We start from the raw sequence: 18565 nt of genomic DNA, 5'->3' as shown, positions 1-18565 counted from the left end.
TATTGGTGCTGTAAAAGTGTGTATATATATATATATATATATATAAATATATATATATAAATAAAAGTAATATCCTTTATATATATATAGAGTTGCTATGTTTACCTAGCCACAAGCTCAACATCAATAAAAACTAACCTGCAATCATAACGAGGGTTTTTAAAACTGTGTCACTGAATCAGATTATACTGCATTTTATACTATTTATATTAAATGTTCATGGTTGTTGCAGCATTAACAGCAGACCTGAGAGTGATTCAGCCATTGTTTCAAGAGTATTATTTGTCTCATAGTCGTAATCACAATCAGCCTTAAAGATTTGACATCAACACTGCAATTACAGCAGCATTTAGTGCTTAATATTGACCTTTGTGGTTTTGTTGACATTGGATTTGCTTCCTCATTGTTTAGGTTCCCACACGTCCCACTTCTCTGTGTGTAAATAATAATATCCATAAAAGCGATCAAACCTTTAGGCATAAAACACTGATATTAAACCAATTAGGAAATTCATATATACTGTAATATATGGGCTGTGCATGAGCATATAACATATATAAGGAAATGTACAGTGTGTTATCTTACATAGTGATGTAATACAATATATCTGAGGTGATATTAACTCCAAATCAGACCTTTTATGAGCAAACAAAAAACAAATAGTTTGTATGCTGGTCAATAGAGCTTAGTCTATTCTAACATCGAAAGACACAAAAATAAGCAAATAAAGAAAACATTTGGGCACACATTTAATAAAAAATTAAAAACACTGGAAAAGCAGAAAACACATTTGATATGAATTTCAGGACAACAGAAGTTTGGCCAGATGTGTTTATTGCTTTTTAGTGTCTACCAGAGAGTTGTCTGGTTTTCTTTTTTTTTAAACGGTGCAATATCAAATTATTGAAGGTGTTTTCTTCATTTGCTTGTGTTTTGTCTATTTATATGTTTGCGTTTTCTTAAACTGTTGAACTTACATTTGGGGTTTGGGAGTGCTGCACAACAGCTGCTGTTAATCAATACAGCAGATGTAGAGCATATGAAAATTGTCTATTGTATTTAACCATATCAAAGATTCTGAGTTCAGTTTATTGTACTCAGTCAGAGACCAAGTACAAAAACCATTTATCTCATACAAGAAGAGCTCATAACAAAAAATTAGGGTTAAGCAGAAACGTTCATCATTGTGGCTAAGAGGACAGATGCTATGTTACAGTCCATCTCATACCTTCTCCTTCACCTATTTGTATCTCAGAAATCACCAGCTTTGCTCCAATGAAGGTGGTTTTCTGTACCTTTTGTGTGTGTTCAAGAGCACATTAGTTTGTGACTGTGTGCATATGTGGTTGGTGAAACTAACAGTCCTGATTTGGCAGCTGGCTGCAGCGATTGCTGTAATTAGCGGAGACAAAAGGAGTCGACAGAGAAGCATGATAAGTGCTGTTCTTGTGTCTCTGGGGCAATGTAATTTTTCCTCTTGGCATCAAACACAAAGCAGTTAACCACTGCAGGACAACAGGCCCCATGCAAGAGCCACTCATACACAGTTTTGTTCTTATTAGGCAAATACAGATACTGTACAAAATTTGCAGTCAGGTAAAGACTGTCCATCTTTCTCAAATACTTTAATGAGTATAGTGGAAGTGAATATCATATTGTTCTGTAATCTGAATATTCTGTTCACTCTGCTAATTTACTGAGATTTTTTTGGCATATTTTGGCACAGAAATTGCTACATGCAAATATATGTTCAGACTCATCCTCTGCTGCAGTTTCATCTGCTCCACCAGGAAAAATAAATAAATCACCTCCAGGTTGCAATATTGTTTTTGTCCAATATCTACATGACTTACATTTGGCTCTCATATTAGTCAAGTACAAGTGTGCTTCAGAATGACCTATTATCATTTAACTTCAAACCACTCACTATGTCTGTCACAGTACAGCTTGGCTATGATGACATGTTGACAATTGCACTATTTTTATTTTCTAGGTTTCAGATCCTTTTAAAAGCATTAGTGACTACACTGAAGACTTTTTCACATTTATGTACTGAGTTTTACTCTGTAAGGTTGTTCATTATGCTAATGGTCAAAACTTACAAACATGCACCTCTCCTTGTGAACTAAAACACATGACTGCCAACTAAGAGTTTAGTAAATCACTATGAGCAAATCTCAAATAAAACTTGAGAAGTTTAGGAAAATGTTATGTATTAAATGTTAGGAAAATTTATGAAAATATATGACACCAATTTCTCTGTTTTAAACTAGTCCCTTATTTCTCAGAAGAGATGTGTTCAATCTAATAAGCGTTGTTTCATCATGGATGCTTCTGCCAGCCCTGATCAAATTATTAGACTGATCAAACCTCCTGGTCTGCTCCTACTGGCCGACAGTGACCTCTGGGGTTGAACTTGGTGTGACTAGCTGGTGGAGAGGGGTGTTTGATGGGTGTTCCTGGCTAATAGCTATGACAGTGAACTTAGACAGGGGAGGCCGGGCCCATAGTGAGAGATAATGACATTACAGGCATAGAGAGTTTCACATGGGAACTGCCTGAATCAGGGCACGTAGGAAAGAGGAAGGCCAAAGAAGGTGCAAGAAAGCCTCAAATCCACCACAAACTGGACTTCCCAATTTACACACTGAGCTGCTAAAGGCTGAAGCATTAGCAAAATGGAGGACAACACTGACCTTTTTGGTTATTTCCACATTTACAGCTTAAAGTCATTGTTTCTTTCTGTAGAAACACTTTTTGTGCATGCAGCCTGATTAGTAATCGAGTGTGATCCACTGCTTCTTCTAAGGGTGAATTAAATCTAGCTCACTATGAGTTTATGAAAATTTAAAGTCAACAATTATTTTTTTGTTAGAATAATAGAGAAAAGCATGGAGCAGGAACAGGATAGAGTTGCGATAAATTCTTAAAATTCAGTTTTCCCAGTTAATTTTTGTTTCAGGAAAAAAAAATGAACCACATCTGCAATATCTAACGTTAAACAGCCCCTGAGCAAGGCACTTAAATTACAATTGTAAATATGGAGGCTACTTGGCTGAAAGTACAGGGCTGTTGCTGTGCTGGGCATCTCTCATGAGTTAAACCTGTGGGAGCATCCAGCTGCTGAAAAGGAGTATTCATGCTCAGTTAACTCCTTCCCTGGATGAATAAAAGCTAAAAGCTAAAGATTGATGCATTTACTGAGGCAATTAGTTTTAAATGCCTCTCTCAGACACAGAAGTCCCACACTCTAGGGCTTTTCCTATCTCAAAAATCTGTGGTTTTGAGTCATTATCTCTCAACCCTCACCGGTCCTTTACATAACTGTGCCCTGGAGCGAGTCACAAGCTGAGAAAATCCCATCAAGTTCAGATTGAGTTTTAAAGACATCTGGCGTGGAGCTGTGGGCTAATAATGCATGATAATTTGAAGTGCAAAAAGAAAAAAAAAATCATCTGTAATTCACCAAAACATTTCAAAGCTGATCCATAAGCTACTTAAATATGATGATGGTATAGTCTCGTACTTTAAGGATCTATTTTAACATTATTGGAAATGCACTTATTCACCTCATCTGGATAACTAAACATGGTTGTCTCTGCATGCTAAATATGAAGCTAGTTAGAGTTGCTGAGTGGTTTCAATCTTATCCAGTCCATTCATACTGGTCAACAAATTACATCGAGATAAGCAGCTGAAAATTGATGCATGGCTAATCAATTAATAAGAAATTATCTTGTAAGTGCAAGTGTTTGCTAAAATCCATTGAGTTATATGAATATACAACTAAAGTTATAGTACAATATCAAACAATTTGTATCGTGGAATTTGCTCAAACTTGACAAGGTGTCACAGAATGTAAAAAAATTCTGGCTTTTCTTCATTTATGCAGAACCTGATGGCCAAAGCGTTATATGACAACATGCCGGAGTCCCCTGAGGAGCTAGCCTTTCGTAAAGGGGACATCCTGACCGTCATTGAGCAGAACACAGGAGGCCTGGAGGGCTGGTGGCTCTGCTCCTTGCATGGCCGCCAAGGCATCGCACCTGGCAACCGCCTGAAGCTGCTGATTGGACCCGTGTTTGAGGCGCAGTCGACTGGCGCCGCCACTGCTGCCGCACAGTCTCCTCCTCAGAGCTATCAGCCGAAAGGTGGCTCCGGGGCTCAGAGCCTCTACCAGGTGCCCTCATCCCTACAGAGTCCACAGCAGCAGAGTCAACAGAGCATCTACCAAGTCCCTCCAGGACAGGACGTCTACCAAGTCCCACCAAGGAATACTCTTGCTGCTGATACATCAAGCAAGGTGAGCCTTTTTAGTCTACAACTAATAAAAATTTTCTTATCAGGGAATCAGTCCATTAGTTTTACCATTTAATCAAGGGAGACTCGTACACCATGGAGATTACACTAGCTGCTGAGGTGAGTATTGGCTCTCTATGGCACATGGATCCAGTCCCTTTTTTGCTCAAACTGTAAAAAGCAAGTAAAACCAAGTGAAAAATGTAAGAAGTTCAGCACTCTATTTACAGAAAGCACTTGGTATCAATGAGCTATACTTGTAATATTATTCAGATACAGTAGAACATAGTAGATGCATGGGAGTAGAAAATAAGGGAAGGAGTTTATATACAGAGAAAATGGAGATGAATCCCTGATCTCTGGAGACAGTTCATTGCGGTCAGAGCAGATTAGAAACATACGTAACATCGTGGCAAGTCTGGGTATTAGATGTGATAAAACATGGCATTTATGCATTTACACCATGAGCTGTTTTCCTGCCAGTCTGCCACGACTCTCATCAGCGCGCACGCACACACACACACACACACACACACACACACACACACACACACACACACACACACACACACACAAAGCAACAACACCAGAGAGATTGTGGGTCTGCAATGTGAAATGTGGACAGGGTGTGCCGGGCCTGGCGCTTACCACAGTGCAGGGTAGTGTTTTTACGCAGGGCTCCCATTTGGCTTTACTTGTATATTGGCACACTGTGTGTAGCACAGCCTGTCTAAGCCACAGAAAGGCTGTAACTATGGGAAAAACCTGTGGAAAAGCAAGCAGAACAGAGCTGGTTTTTTTGCTTTTGGTGGAGCCCAGCTGCATGAAAGCAGAGATCGATGGCAAATCTACTGCACTTGGCCTGGTAATTTACAGTACAGCTATATATACACACACAATATTGTCCAATATGTATAATAAAATAGAATAACAACCATAAATGTTTCAGCTAAGGCAGTCCACAGTATGCAGCCTCTATGACTGTCACAGTCCAAATTCTTAAATAGGTAGAGTAGAACATAGAGCAGATACAGGTAGAATCAGGTTCAGAAAATTGAAACAAATCAAAAACATTCATAGAAATGCAGCACATATATATAGTACCTTTCTATAGAAAAATGTAATACAATAACACCAGCATCATGTCTGAATTAAAAAAAAAGACTACCTAAATAAACCAAAAGCTAGTAATATAACTGTACAGTACATAATGTTAGCTGATGTACCATTACACCAGTTAAATAAGAATGAAAGTATGGTGAGTCCTTACTAAAGTCATTGGCAGGTATGTGTTGAAACATATTCAACAATTTAACTAGTTTTAGCACCTCAGACCAGCTCATCCCTTCAAGAGATGGATAGTAATTATACGCTGGATGAGCTGCTTTTGATAGCTTTTTTTTTTCCAAATCAGCTTCAGCCATCACAGAAATGAGCTAGTGTCTGCATTTTAGTCGGTAAATAGGTAGCGGGCACTGGCAGCTCAGAGGATCTCACTGCAGAGGAGTGACTGTGATAAAGTAAAAGCCATGGGGGCTGAGAGCACAGGCCTGTCAATCAACCACAAACACACACACACACGCACACTTTCAGTATATATCCATACAGCAGCCTTGTCAACCAACACCTCTCTTTTCCAGGCCTCAAGGCTTAGCTGAGGATTGGTATTAAAAAGGCTTTGGTGATAACATGGAAAATGAAACGTGCTTCTGAAGAGAGTGTGTTTTGTGCAGTAATTGTGCAGAGATTAAATTCGTTCTTGGAGTTTCAAGTCTTGGATGTTTAACTTTCCCACCACTCTGTGGTTCTCAAAGTAGTGCAATTTTCAGCGGTTGTTCCTGTCTATTAAATAGAAAGATTGTTTTTTACTTACGTCAGTGTGTGCACGTCCATGTGTCTCTGTGCTGCAGGAGTCCAGACAAGGTCTCTGTTGTTTCCCAGTGATGTCCAACTGAGGGACAGAAGCACCATCAGTGTGTGGCCATTCAGTCTTGTTAAAGCCAAACAGCAGTATCTAAAGTGAAACTATTATATAGAAAATGATTGGTGATTCACAGTGAAACTGGAAGACTTATTTGGGTACCCTTCATTTTTTGGGTAAATGGCAGTAAGTCACTGGCAGGTGAAGCACTTTCATGGACATGGAACTCTCCCAGTGGAATTGTCTGTACATCATTTTAGCTTAATGAGGAAAACTGAGATTACATAAAAGGTGAGAAGTAATCTTTCCTTTCATTCATTCACTAACAGCTAAAAGAAACTAAGAAATATGTTTTGTAGAAAACGGATGATACACGAATCAAGTCTTATTTAGTACACTTTCAAATTCTGGGACAGTTTGAGAATGAACAGTAGTTTGACCTTAACTCGGATAAACAAATCTACCACTGGCCCCAACAAATTCCTTTGAACTGGATTTCTTTTTTTTTTTTTTTGACAATTCTGGTTTTTGAGAACAAATGTAATTCTCTAAAATCCCAAAGGAGGCATGAAAGCTAAAAGCATTTAGTGAATGAACCATGGTTAACTATAAGGTGTTTTGTTTCAATTTTCAACCACAAGACTGTAAAGCATTTGCAATTTTCTTTTGCAACAGGAACTAAGGTTTTGCATTTATAAAGCTAACAGTCAAAACAAGATTTCACAACGCAGGATCAAACCAGTAGATCTATCCACGTCAAACCAATTTCCATAAATACTTTATTGAAATTGGTTTTTGAAGTCCAAATACTGATCTTTGTGCTCTTTGAAACACAAAACTCAGTCTTCTTTACCACTGTTTGTCTTTGCAGAGCAGTACTGATGATAGGATGCCAGCATTCACTCATGCTGCATGCAGCGTTAAGAGCTGATGAAGCTGTCAAGTGCAAACATGCATGTGAACACTCCCAAACGATTATGGAGACTGATGATCCCTTCTCAGATTACTTTAAAATGTTCCAGTATGTCCTTCAGCATATGTGCACAGAATCATAAATGCATGATGTGCAATGGTCTGTTGCACATATCCTCTAGAATAAGTCCTCAGGCTTGCATGCCAACATGCAAATCCAGATTAGTTATTTTTTTTCTTCATGTGGTGTGAGGCTCTGGTATATAAAGGCACACTGAGGTTTGGCATTCTCTTCCTCTCTGGCTGTTTGGTTTGATGCTGTGGCCTTGTCCTTGGGTGACCCTCGTGGGAGCCCCACAGCTGCCCCCCACCCCCTTCCCTCAAGGCCTCTGAGCTAGGGCCATGTGGGGAAAATGCCTAAAGCTCTTGGCCACACAAAGAGCCTCCTCACATGGAGGGCAGGAGAAGCTTTGTACCATCTTTTATCACTGCTCTTAGAGGCCAGTTTTTCATCTCAGCCCGCTGCTCTTGATTTCCTCTTTCTTCTTCAGCTCTGAAAGGTGTGTCTGTTTCACTTGGTCAATTTCTCCTTAGTCTTCCTGTTTCCTCTGTGCTTTCCCCTCTGACTCAGGCACTGAAGTCACACTGTTCAAAGATGGGCTGGGTCCAGAGTTCAAAGATCTCTGTCAAGCTTCTTATCTACTCCTACCAGACGGTCTTTTCACTCCTCACTTCCTGCCTTCATGAGGTCTGGTCCTTGTATGGGCATTACACTGTGTCATACCCACAGATCCAATGTGCTCATTGGTGCCATAGGGGCACAACAAAAGGATTAATAAACTCCCACACAACTCAAGGAAGTGCTCTGATAACAGTTTATAGGGTATAGGGTTGTGCCATCTACCTTGATAAAAGCCTTCTTTATAATGTAACCAGGTTATGTCTAATGAGTGGCTTGTTTGTTTGCTTCCATCATATTTTCTCTGCCTAGTCATGTACACAATGTTCCCAGCACCAGATAAGTAAGTTATTTCTTCCTGGAGTAGGTCAGCTCCTTCAGACCCTTGTTTGTGTGCCTTTGTCGCCGTTGTGATAAATTGCTGGCCCATGATATTTGACTGAGAGGGCAAGGTCGTAAATCAGTTGTACCATGAAGTAATCTCTGTGGTCTGCATGCTGAGAGGACTTAAAAGTTTAGAGCAAAGAATGTGATAAAGGAGGAGAGGTAGGAGGAGAAGACAGGAAATTATATCTTGAAACTTAACAGTTTTACCCATGCTAAAGGCATTGCTCCAATGTTGCCATATTCAAACTGCCTTTTTATCCAGCCATCTGTCCAAACAATAAGTTTCATATAATAGAAGACAAAGAAAACCTGAAAATATTAATTCATATTTAAAAACCAAAGCAACAGAATTTTTACATATTGTTAGCAGAAGAGGAGCTGTCTGTTCATCACGTTGATTCCGGCAGAAATATTTTAACTATTGCCACAAAATTATGAACAGACATTCATGAACCCCAGAGGATGAATCTTTCAGACTGAGACCATACACCAACCCGCAGTCATGTTCCCCCTGTTAAAATTTATACTGAAAGGTCACACTAGACTTTTCATTTTTTCCTTAGAGGATTTTCCCACAACATTGTTTCATCATGTAGACATCTTTTTACATTACTTCCTTTCTGATAATCATGCCACCGGATTATGAATCTGCTTTGATCAGAGAGGATGAATGTTGATCCTTATTATTGCTAAAATCGGTGTGTTCCCTTTTAATGCTCCTTATTAAGTCTGCTGTCTGTTTGGCTTTAGCAACTGGATGTGTTATGGAGATAGCTGAAGGCCTCAAAGGATTCAAGACTTAATTACCCACATTAATTAATTTGGCACTTTAATAGGCTGGTGCGTCGCTTGGTGGCCGGGGGGGGCAACATTATTGAGCAGTTCTGAAGAACTGGTCCACAACAGAGCAATACATCTTTGTACTGTGATTCAGCAAAGCAGATAAAGGGCCAAAGTAAAGTTATCACAGAGAAAAAACACACCCTATATTCAGAATAAGCAGTCATAAGAGAAATATCACTGTTGCCTAACATTTGACTGATTGCATATTTAGTTTTTTGCAGCTGGTGGTTCAGTTTTCATTTCCCCTACTCTACTGGGTGACCCTCATTAAAAGGTGAAGCTACAGTGCTGTTGATTTGTGTCAGCAGACCATTAGTGGGGGGAAATGGTTGTCCATGTGTTTGTCACCAATAAAAAGCTGTAGAATGATGATTTCCTGTGAAATCTTGCCACACACAAGTAAAACAAGTGAGTAATACAGAGACCTTGCACACAATGGTGGAAAAAAATAAATGCATTTAATATTAATATTAGAAATTGGTAAAGAAAGAAGAAACAAAATTAAATTGAACCACCGTGTCACCTCAAACCTAAATGTCCATGTCTGAGACGCTGCTGGAGGAATTAAACACTATTATTTAAAAAGACAAAAAGGCACATTTGGTGTTTTAATGATGGAGGTGGACAGTGCTCTGTCCAAAACCTCCCACTGGAGTTAAAATGGGTTGAAAAAGCAGTGGCAGAAAAGGAAAAACTTGAGTCATCTCATTTCCATTTGTTTTGTCACTAAATTAGACTTAAAATTTCAGCTCTACCTTCATGCATTACTTCCCTTTACTTGTTAAACCAAAATATCACTTTAGCTTTAAATTCAAATTTAAATTACATTTTTTTAATAACAGCCTGCTACGTATCATATTTTGGCAACGCCAACTTATAGAACAATACTATGACAATATCACATTGTCTTGAATGAGCCTGGTGATAAATTTATTGCCCAGACTAGAAACACAAACAAAATGTTTCCAACAAAACAAGCTGTCCATCAGTAACTTAAAGTTAATAGAGTATATAACAAACTCATGAGGTAGCTGTTGACATTATGACAACACCTCTCAAATGACTGAGAGGTAAAGCTGTAAAGTCCGACCTGCCAAAACCTGAGCCTGTCAGGATGCTGAAAGAGTCATGAGTCACTCACTATAACACATAGGAGTGTTAACAAGGCATCTATTTAGCTCCTCAGGGTACTAGTTTAAACCTGATCCCTCTTTAGTCACTCAGTTTGCTTTGCCTCCTCCATAAAGGAATCCTAAGAGCCTATCACCTGAGTGTGAACAAATGTTTGCTTGGTCGCCCTGGCTCTTTATGATGTCATAGCTCTGAAAAAGCTGCTGCCACCACCAAGCAAATGCCAACCTCATTGGCCGCGGTAAATATTTACCCTCAAGCAATTATAGCAGTGCCGAGCAGCTTCAGCGCAACAGCCTGCTGGGTAAACAGAGGGTGGAGGTGGGAAATAAATGAGCAGTGTGCATCTGGCAGCGGCTGAGTGCAGACGAGAGTGCTACTCAAAGCAATGACACGTACCTACGAAAAAGGTCACCAAGGTCTTTGACAGACATGGCGCTGCCATCTGCAAGTGGCAGCTGAGCCCAGACATCCGCTTATCATCAGCACACAGGCTCAATCCGCAGGGAGAGCAGCCGGGCTAAAGTGACCTTTTCCAGAGCATCACTTTGTTGTTACTTAGTGAAAGGCTAGCTCCCTGTTTGTGTCTGGGCACATGTTCTGGGAGGATTTAACAGCCTTGTTTTCAAGTCTAAGTTGTATTTTTCAGACAGTGAAAACAAAATCCACAAAGGTTAGTAATACAGCTCTAAGTAATACTGAGGAGTGTAGTTTCCCTTCACAAAATGAGTGGGGTGCCACAAACACAAGCAATGAAGCAAACTCATCCATTAATATTAGTATTTTCATGTAGCATGTTTTGTCTGTTTTCTGGCTTTGTGATACTTAGTTAATACTGTACTTTATATGCTATAAGGTTAGGTTTCAATTGGCTTAAGTGAATGACCAATAGTGCGTGAGAAGAGTAAAAAACAGCTAGACTATTTATTTCTCTACTGGCTTATTTCAGAGCTGGAGTTGACGCATTTAAATCCTCTGGTCTATGTTTCAGTTGTGACCCCACAGGCCCCATTGGGATGATGTATGCACAGACAGGAATGCCAACAATGAACACCTTAAATCACCATGGGCTTGTTCAGATTGGACTTATGAAAACCATATGGACTACTGTTAGTCAGACTCCGAGTCAGATGAATGGCATTCCTTTCCATACTAGGCGACGTACTCTCATTTTCCTTTACTCTCACTTTCCCCTTATTCCATCTCTGTTACCTTTTTTCCATAAATCTCCTTTACAAACCCCTTCCTCAGAAACATGAGGTTATACTGCTCATACTCCAAAAATGTCTTTGCATTATGTTAGATGGCATTAAGATATTAACTCGGCTATACAGCGACTCATGACTGGGACTAAAGTCTTCTACTTCCCTAGAGGCTTTCTCATCTGCCAGGAAGCCTTGCGTATGGTTCCTATTTTCGAGCCCTGTCATTGAACCTTGCTCGTTCCAGTGTGGTGATAGTGGTGCATGGGGGCAGCAGAGGAGTACTGGGCTCAGGAAAGGACATTCCCAGCATTCCTCTGTCTGCCTGATGCAGCATGGAGGTTTGCAGCTCTGCTTTTAGGGGATACAAAACGGTGGGGGGAGAGTGGGGGATGGAAACGTTGGGATTACAAGTTGTGGAAGGACTGATTAGCACTGACGGGAAAAGGGGGAGGCAAAGTGTAACAGAAACATTAACAGGGTCAGAAATGTCACAGGCGTAGTTGAAGCCAGCAGAAATGTTTGTTTTGTTTTTTCCAAGCAATAATCACACTATTACTCTATACCACAATGTAAAATATTTTAAAGGAGCATTAAATCTTACAGCACAGAGTTTCTGGGTTTAACAGGGCTGCTCGGCAGTACCACTGACCAAATAATTACTTTGCCAGATTCTGAGATTTCAGGATTTAAAGATTCACAATCAACCCAGTACTATGATAAAACAACTTCTCAAATAACACGTTTATTAATAAAAAACATTCCATTTAGATGCTTGTTATGAAGTATGGGTTTTAAGTTTTTTACTATTTTCACAAACCAAAATTTTACTTTTGCTCATTATATTGCTCAAATGCACCACATTAGTTTTATGTTTATTAGTGCAGTATTGTAGCATGTCTTTTTTTTTTCCACAGAGCCTTTGCCAGAAATAATAAATATCTATGACTAGTTTTTAAGTTCTGTATTCACATGATTTTTCTTACTTTTAGATTAAACTCAGGCTTTCTTAGAAAAATTAAACATTCAAACCTCTTACTGATAAAAAATACTCATGCTTAATTAAATAACCTCCTTTTTACTGCTAACGCTTTACTTCGAATAGTATGACTAATTATTGTGGACCAGTTCCTAAGCATTCACATTTCTCTCTTTCAGTGTTTCTAAAGAGAGACTTTCTAACTGTACACTGGTCCCACAAATAAAACTTTGATAGTTTTAAATAAATTTAAATTTGTACAAAAAAAACAAAAAACATCCTTTGACCAGGCGCTAATGCTGTCTAATTCTTAGACTTTTTAATTTAACAAAACTTTACTTTTTTTAGTATTTTTGTTTATACTTTTAAAGCAAGACTATGTAGCCTCTGAAAAATGAACCAGTTTTTCCTATAAATTAATTTAAAGCTGAAATAATCATAAAACATATTTCACACTGTGCAGTCTTGTATGCCCATTAGCTAATGCTAGGTAATGTTGTCTAGATTAGCCAACTTTAAATAATTTAAAGTACTGCCTCTGTAAAACTAAAGTTTACAAGATTTTTGACTTTTGCTTGTTATATATTCAGATCCCAGATAAACAATTCACTGGTTTAAGACAATTCAAACCAAAAAATGCAGTAATTGTTCCTTTCCAGAAAAAATGTTTGCATTTTTAATATATTTAAATTTTATTAGATAATTCATAATACAGAGCTGATAGGAAATGGTCCCAAATCAGACTAAACTAGTAGCACATATGGCTGTGGTCTTAAACCCATATACCACCAAGATGTCCTGTTGTTGGCGTCATTAAAGCCACTGACTGAACTGAACAGAACTATTCCCCTTCAGCTTGGTATTTTTGTTTGACTTGGTTTCCTGGGTTCTTTACAAATATCCTGAAATAGGGAGGATGTTGATCCGTCTCTGTTTCCAGAACATATCTGCCTCCACCGTAATCACTTACTGTCCTGGGTTATTTGAGGACTGGGATCAGGCAAAACAAAGACAAGCCAGCACACATGTTCTGAATAGCTGGGTCACATTGAGAGTGTTTCTAATTTGTGATTCTGAGCATGTGTGTGCTGCTCTTCTTGGTGTTGTTTTTAGACAGCAGCTCTGATTGTTTGCTTCTCCCCCTGCTGTGATTGGACAGGTGGTGACCCCGACCAGGGTTGGGCAGTCCTACGTCTACAGCCCTGGCCAGCACAACCAGCAGGACCTCTATGACGTCCCACCCAGTAGATCACAGGGGGTAGGTTTCTAATGTTCCCATAGCCTATATGGCATATTCTGTCTATTATTACAGTCTTATGCAAATCTAATAACCAAAATCAACTTTGCAATTCACTTGGTCCTTTAATTATCATTATTTGGTGTTTACATTGTGTCACTTCATATTTCAGGTGTATGATATTCCACCTGGTCAGATGTTTCCCGGTCACCATGGTGGTGCTAGAAACCAGGGAGTCTATGATGTTCCCCCATCTCAAATGGACCTCAGGACTCAGGGCGTTTATGACATACCTCCCTCTTCACAAGGGGTAAGAAACTAGTTAGTCTTCCACCACAATGAAAAGGCACATCATTCAGACAGTCAAAGCTGAATTAAGGAAGTGGTAGCTGAGTATGTCCGGAAAATACAATTTTATGTTTATTGATACAATTCCTAGTATTTCTCTTAATTGTCTGTAATAAATGAATAATGCATCAAATGTCATTTATGACATTCTTGTGGCTGCACTAAATTAAGGCTTTGCCTGCCAGCAGAGTTTAACCAAAACTCCATGAGTACTGAGTTCTGTGTCTGAACTCTCCAGCAGTGAAAAAAAAAAGTCAAGGACATAACTCTTTTCTTTCCAGACCCTCTAAGATTTTACCAGACTTCCAGACCCAGAAAGGCAGCAAGCCATCAGTTTGTTTGTAATAACCTGAAATATGCTGGGACCTGTTATTTGCGTCATTCCTAATTATAGTTTGGGCAGGCCTGTCTAGCTGTAAAGAGTGCATTTTGAGGCTGATGGAAAACACTTACAGGCCATCATTTTATTCACCCCACTGCACTCCCATCATGCACTGTTACATGTACATCAGGACACACATTCTGCCCTGTCAAGTTAGTGGGACATTAAAGTTTGGTTGTACTCTGGCACTGTATTTGGGGAAGGAATCAAAGCACAAGCTTTGAGGTTTCAAATGTAGTATCTACACAAACCAGAAGCTGTTTCACTTCCCCAGTTTTAAACTGCAACACTGCTGTACAAACTGCATCTGACATTCAGGGCCTTTTATAAACTTAACAGGTTACAGTTAACGTTTTCCAGTAAGCTTACATTTTAAATGTCATCTAAACAAGAAAACTCTCTTCCATATTCAGGAAAGGGCATATAAGAAACCTGATTTACACTACTAGATCGGGGACATGCATATTTCTTGGCAATTTATATGGGAAACCACATACAATTCTATGTTAAAGTATAATAAGAAAAACTGGATTTGTCCTACAGACAAGTGACAATTTTTTTAAAACAAACAATGCTTGACCCTACAAAAGGGGATGCAGTGGCTTTGTTACACTGTGGGTGACTTTTTGCTAGCATGATGTGGGCTCACTTTCTTACTGAGGAAAAGGGGAGACTGATTTAGGTCAGACTGAAAATGAAGTATATTTGATTTATTTATTTAATCACTGTTAATTCCCTTCATGGTGATTTATGGGGCTATTTCCTTTCAAGAAACTTGAGCTTTGTTTTAGGAAGGGAAACTCTTGTGAGGCCGATTTTATTTGTAGAGCTACGTGGTTGTGAATTTGCAGTGGAAATAAACCTAAAATTTTTCCATACCCACAGGTCTACTCAGTGCCTCCCTGCAGGACCAACCCCGCTGTCCAGGAGGGAAACTACGACTTCCCGCAGTCTCTCAAACACAAACAGGAAGGCATCTATGACGTACCACCACCTGTCCTCGCCAAGCCCTCGCCGAGTCCCCAATCACATTATGATTTCCCCCCCAGTGTGGAGCCTTCTTCCCATCACCAACAACCGAATACCAACGGCAATGAAGGCATTTATGACGTGCCTCCACCCACACTTCATTCAGGGGCTGGGTCTCAAAGAGACATCTACGACATCCCCCGAGGCATGCAGCCCTCCCAACACAAAACCTCACCTGCTGACAGAGATGGAAGCAAAGGCATCTACGACATCCCAGCTCAGGATGCTCGAGCAGTAGCAGACGTGACAGATGGCGTGAACCGTTTGTCGTTCTCCAGCACTGGAAGCACGCGGAGCAGCATGTCCACCTCCTCATCCTCCACAGGCTCCAGCTCTGAGGGCCGCCTTGCTCTGGATGTAGACACTGCCGTCCAGAGATTACACCGCCTGCAGCAGGCAGTGGATGCCTCAGTCGGGGCTTTGCATTCAATGGCAGCATCCCCTCACTGGAGGACTTTTCCCTTCATGGAGCGCCATGCTAATGATGTCCGTACAGTGCTGGACAGGGTCCGGGCCGCTCTTGGGGACTTCATTGTATTTGGTAGAGGGGCTGCAGTAAACGCCACTTCTCTATCAGACTCCAGCCTGCACAGTAAGCTGAGACGGCAGCTGGGACGACTGGAGGACTCTCAGCAGATCCTCCTTCAGATTTACCAAGTCCTGGAGAACTGTAGCTGGGCTCTGAATGCCTTGGTCTCATCTGGAAAGCACCACAATAAGAGCGATGACCTAGACCGCTTCGTCATGGTCTCTAGGACTGTGCCAGATGATACCAAGCAGCTGGCCTCCACAATAGGCAGCAATGCTGAGCTGCTGTTCAGGCGGACACACATGGACGGGTCTTTCTCTGTTGGGAGCACACCTGATGAAAGCATAATACACTCGCTCACTTCCCCCTCCTCAGATAACGACAACTATGGAGGCCAGACCAAGCCCTTCCCTGTGCCCTCCAGCCAGGACAAAGACAACATGAACAACAGTGAAAAGTGTGTAAAGAGCTGGATGGAGGACTACGATTACGTACACCTGCAGGTAAATGCTGAGTTTAAGAAAAAGGCCTAGGCATCTTAGGCCATCATGTCAAAGCCCTTGGATTCTTGTTATTTTAATCATAATTTAACACTATACACTTTATTTATTCAGATTTTAAAGGCTCATGATCTACTGCTAATGCTTTAGTTGTGGTGAATTTATACTGCATAGCGTAACTGATGTTGGCTTTATCAAAGGTCAAACCTGAGCATGCCTAAGTGCATTTCCTCACTAATATCATTTTCAACAGGGTAAAGAGGACTTTGAACGTCAGCAGAAGGAGCTGTTGGAGAAAGAAAACATTATCAAGCAGAGTCAAGTCCAGCTGGGGCAAGAACAGGTGAGCCTTTCTGTTTCTACTTACATTTAGACACTGAACTACTAGGATTGTTGCTTCTTTGCAATAAATACCAAGTTTTTAGGGGCTTTCACCTTTTTCTGTCATGTAACTACCCAAAATAAGCCTAGTTGAAACTCTTTCTTAAAATATTATTTTTATATATATTAATTTATTTAATATAATTTATATATTATTAGTCTAAAAAAAAGCATGCACATTACATCCTCCCAGATCAAGAGTCCAAACCCATCTGAATATTTCATTTATGATAAACAACCATCAAGTTCTCATATTTCAGTCAGTGGAACACAAAATTATTTGGCTTTTTTTTTGCCTGAAAAATGACTAAAACAATGGTCAGGATAGATGCTGATTCTTTCAGTTGACTAATAATTGCAGCAAAGGTTGAGATCTGATATGTTCTACAACCAAAGGCTAACCTGCGATGTTTTACACAAAATGGCCTCCTCATTATCTCTGCAGAGTTAGAAAAATCTGTCTGAAATAATGAAAGGTTATATTTATTTAAACTCTTCACAGATCAATCAGTTCAAGAGGCTGGAACAGGAAGTGAGCAAACCCGTGGAGAATGATATCACACAGTGGATGTCACACCAGCACTCGGCCTCTCGATCGGACTGTGCCCTCTCCCCCTCCACCCATTTGTGTCCTCGGGACCGGCAGTTGCTCAGCTTCTACTCTGAACAGTGTGAGCAGCACTTCGTCACGCTCCTCAGTGCCGTTGACGCCTTTTTTGGTTGTGTCAGCGCTGGACAGCCCCCCCGCATCTTTGTGGCACACAGCAAGTTCGTCATTCTCAGCGCCCACAAACTGGTGTTTATCGGAGACACACTGTCCAGGCAGGCCTCAGCTCCCGAAGTGGCAAACAGGGTGATGAACTCCAGTAATGTGTTGTGTGACTTGTTAAAGACGGTGGTAACTGCAACTAAAACAGCCGCCTTGAACTATCCAAACACAGCTGCCATTCAAGAGATGGTGGACAGAGTCACTGATCTCTCACATCATGCACAGCAGTTTAAAGAGCAGTTACTGCAAATGGCTAATTTGTGATTTTAAACCATATGTCTCCTGTACTTTTTGCCACAGACTCCATGTGTACATTAATCTATCAAATATATATACACACACACACACACACACACACACACACACACACACACACACACACACACACACACACACACACACACACACACACACACACACACACACACACACACACACACACACACACACACGGTTCATCTTTAAGCCTGTTTTGGATGTTGTAAATAGTCTGTTCTGTACATATCTGCTCTATTTTTGTGTAGATTGTTTTATATTATGTATGAATATATATGTAGAAGCAGTATTGATGTCTCTATAGGATTAGGTGGACATTTTTCATAACATTCCTCTTGCATATTATGAAGCACCTTATGAGATATTTGTTTTTCATTTTCGTCTGTAAAATGTTGTCAATGTGTCTTACTGCTGGGTGTGACCATAAATATCTCTGGAAACCATGTTAATGTTTGTGTGTGGAGAGCTCCACAAAGTAAAGGATTGTTCTTAAACATTTTACTGTGTCTTCATTTATCTTGGATATAACAAGTTTGTTATGGTAACAGAAATTTCAAGAGAGCAATATAGTTTTCACTTAAGTGCAAATACATATTCTAGTACTTTTTAGTCACACTGATAGCATTGCTCATGGCACTAAAAATAATACACATTCCTGTTACATAAGTCTGACATTCCTCTTATCAGAAAAGTGAAATAGGCCATGGGTGTTACAGCTACATTGAAAACTGTGAATACACTAATTTAGAAAAATCATGATA

General features: G+C 40.0%; 1 protein-coding gene across 2 annotated transcripts in view; it reads left to right on the top strand.

The window, feature by feature from the left end:
* nedd9 (neural precursor cell expressed, developmentally down-regulated 9) overlaps positions 1-18302 on the top strand; it is a 29220-nt gene extending 10918 nt beyond the window's left edge. For both annotated transcript variants that reach the window (XM_026299949.1, XM_026299948.2), the window contains exons 2-7: positions 3893-4303; positions 13513-13611; positions 13763-13900; positions 15206-16381; positions 16632-16721; positions 17262-18302. In XM_026299949.1, coding sequence (XP_026155734.1) covers positions 3899-4303; positions 13513-13611; positions 13763-13900; positions 15206-16381; positions 16632-16721; positions 17262-17792 — 2439 coding nt within the window. In that variant the 5' untranslated portion in view covers positions 3893-3898 and the 3' untranslated portion in view covers positions 17793-18302. The remainder of the gene's footprint in view (positions 1-3892; positions 4304-13512; positions 13612-13762; positions 13901-15205; positions 16382-16631; positions 16722-17261) is intronic.
* Positions 18303-18565: the final 263 nt, after the last annotated feature.

Source organism: Mastacembelus armatus, chromosome 11 (assembly GCF_900324485.2).
Source record: "Mastacembelus armatus chromosome 11, fMasArm1.2, whole genome shotgun sequence".
Classification (NCBI taxonomy): domain Eukaryota; kingdom Metazoa; phylum Chordata; class Actinopteri; order Synbranchiformes; family Mastacembelidae; genus Mastacembelus; species Mastacembelus armatus.
This window is presented reverse-complemented; position numbering and strand designations above follow the sequence as displayed.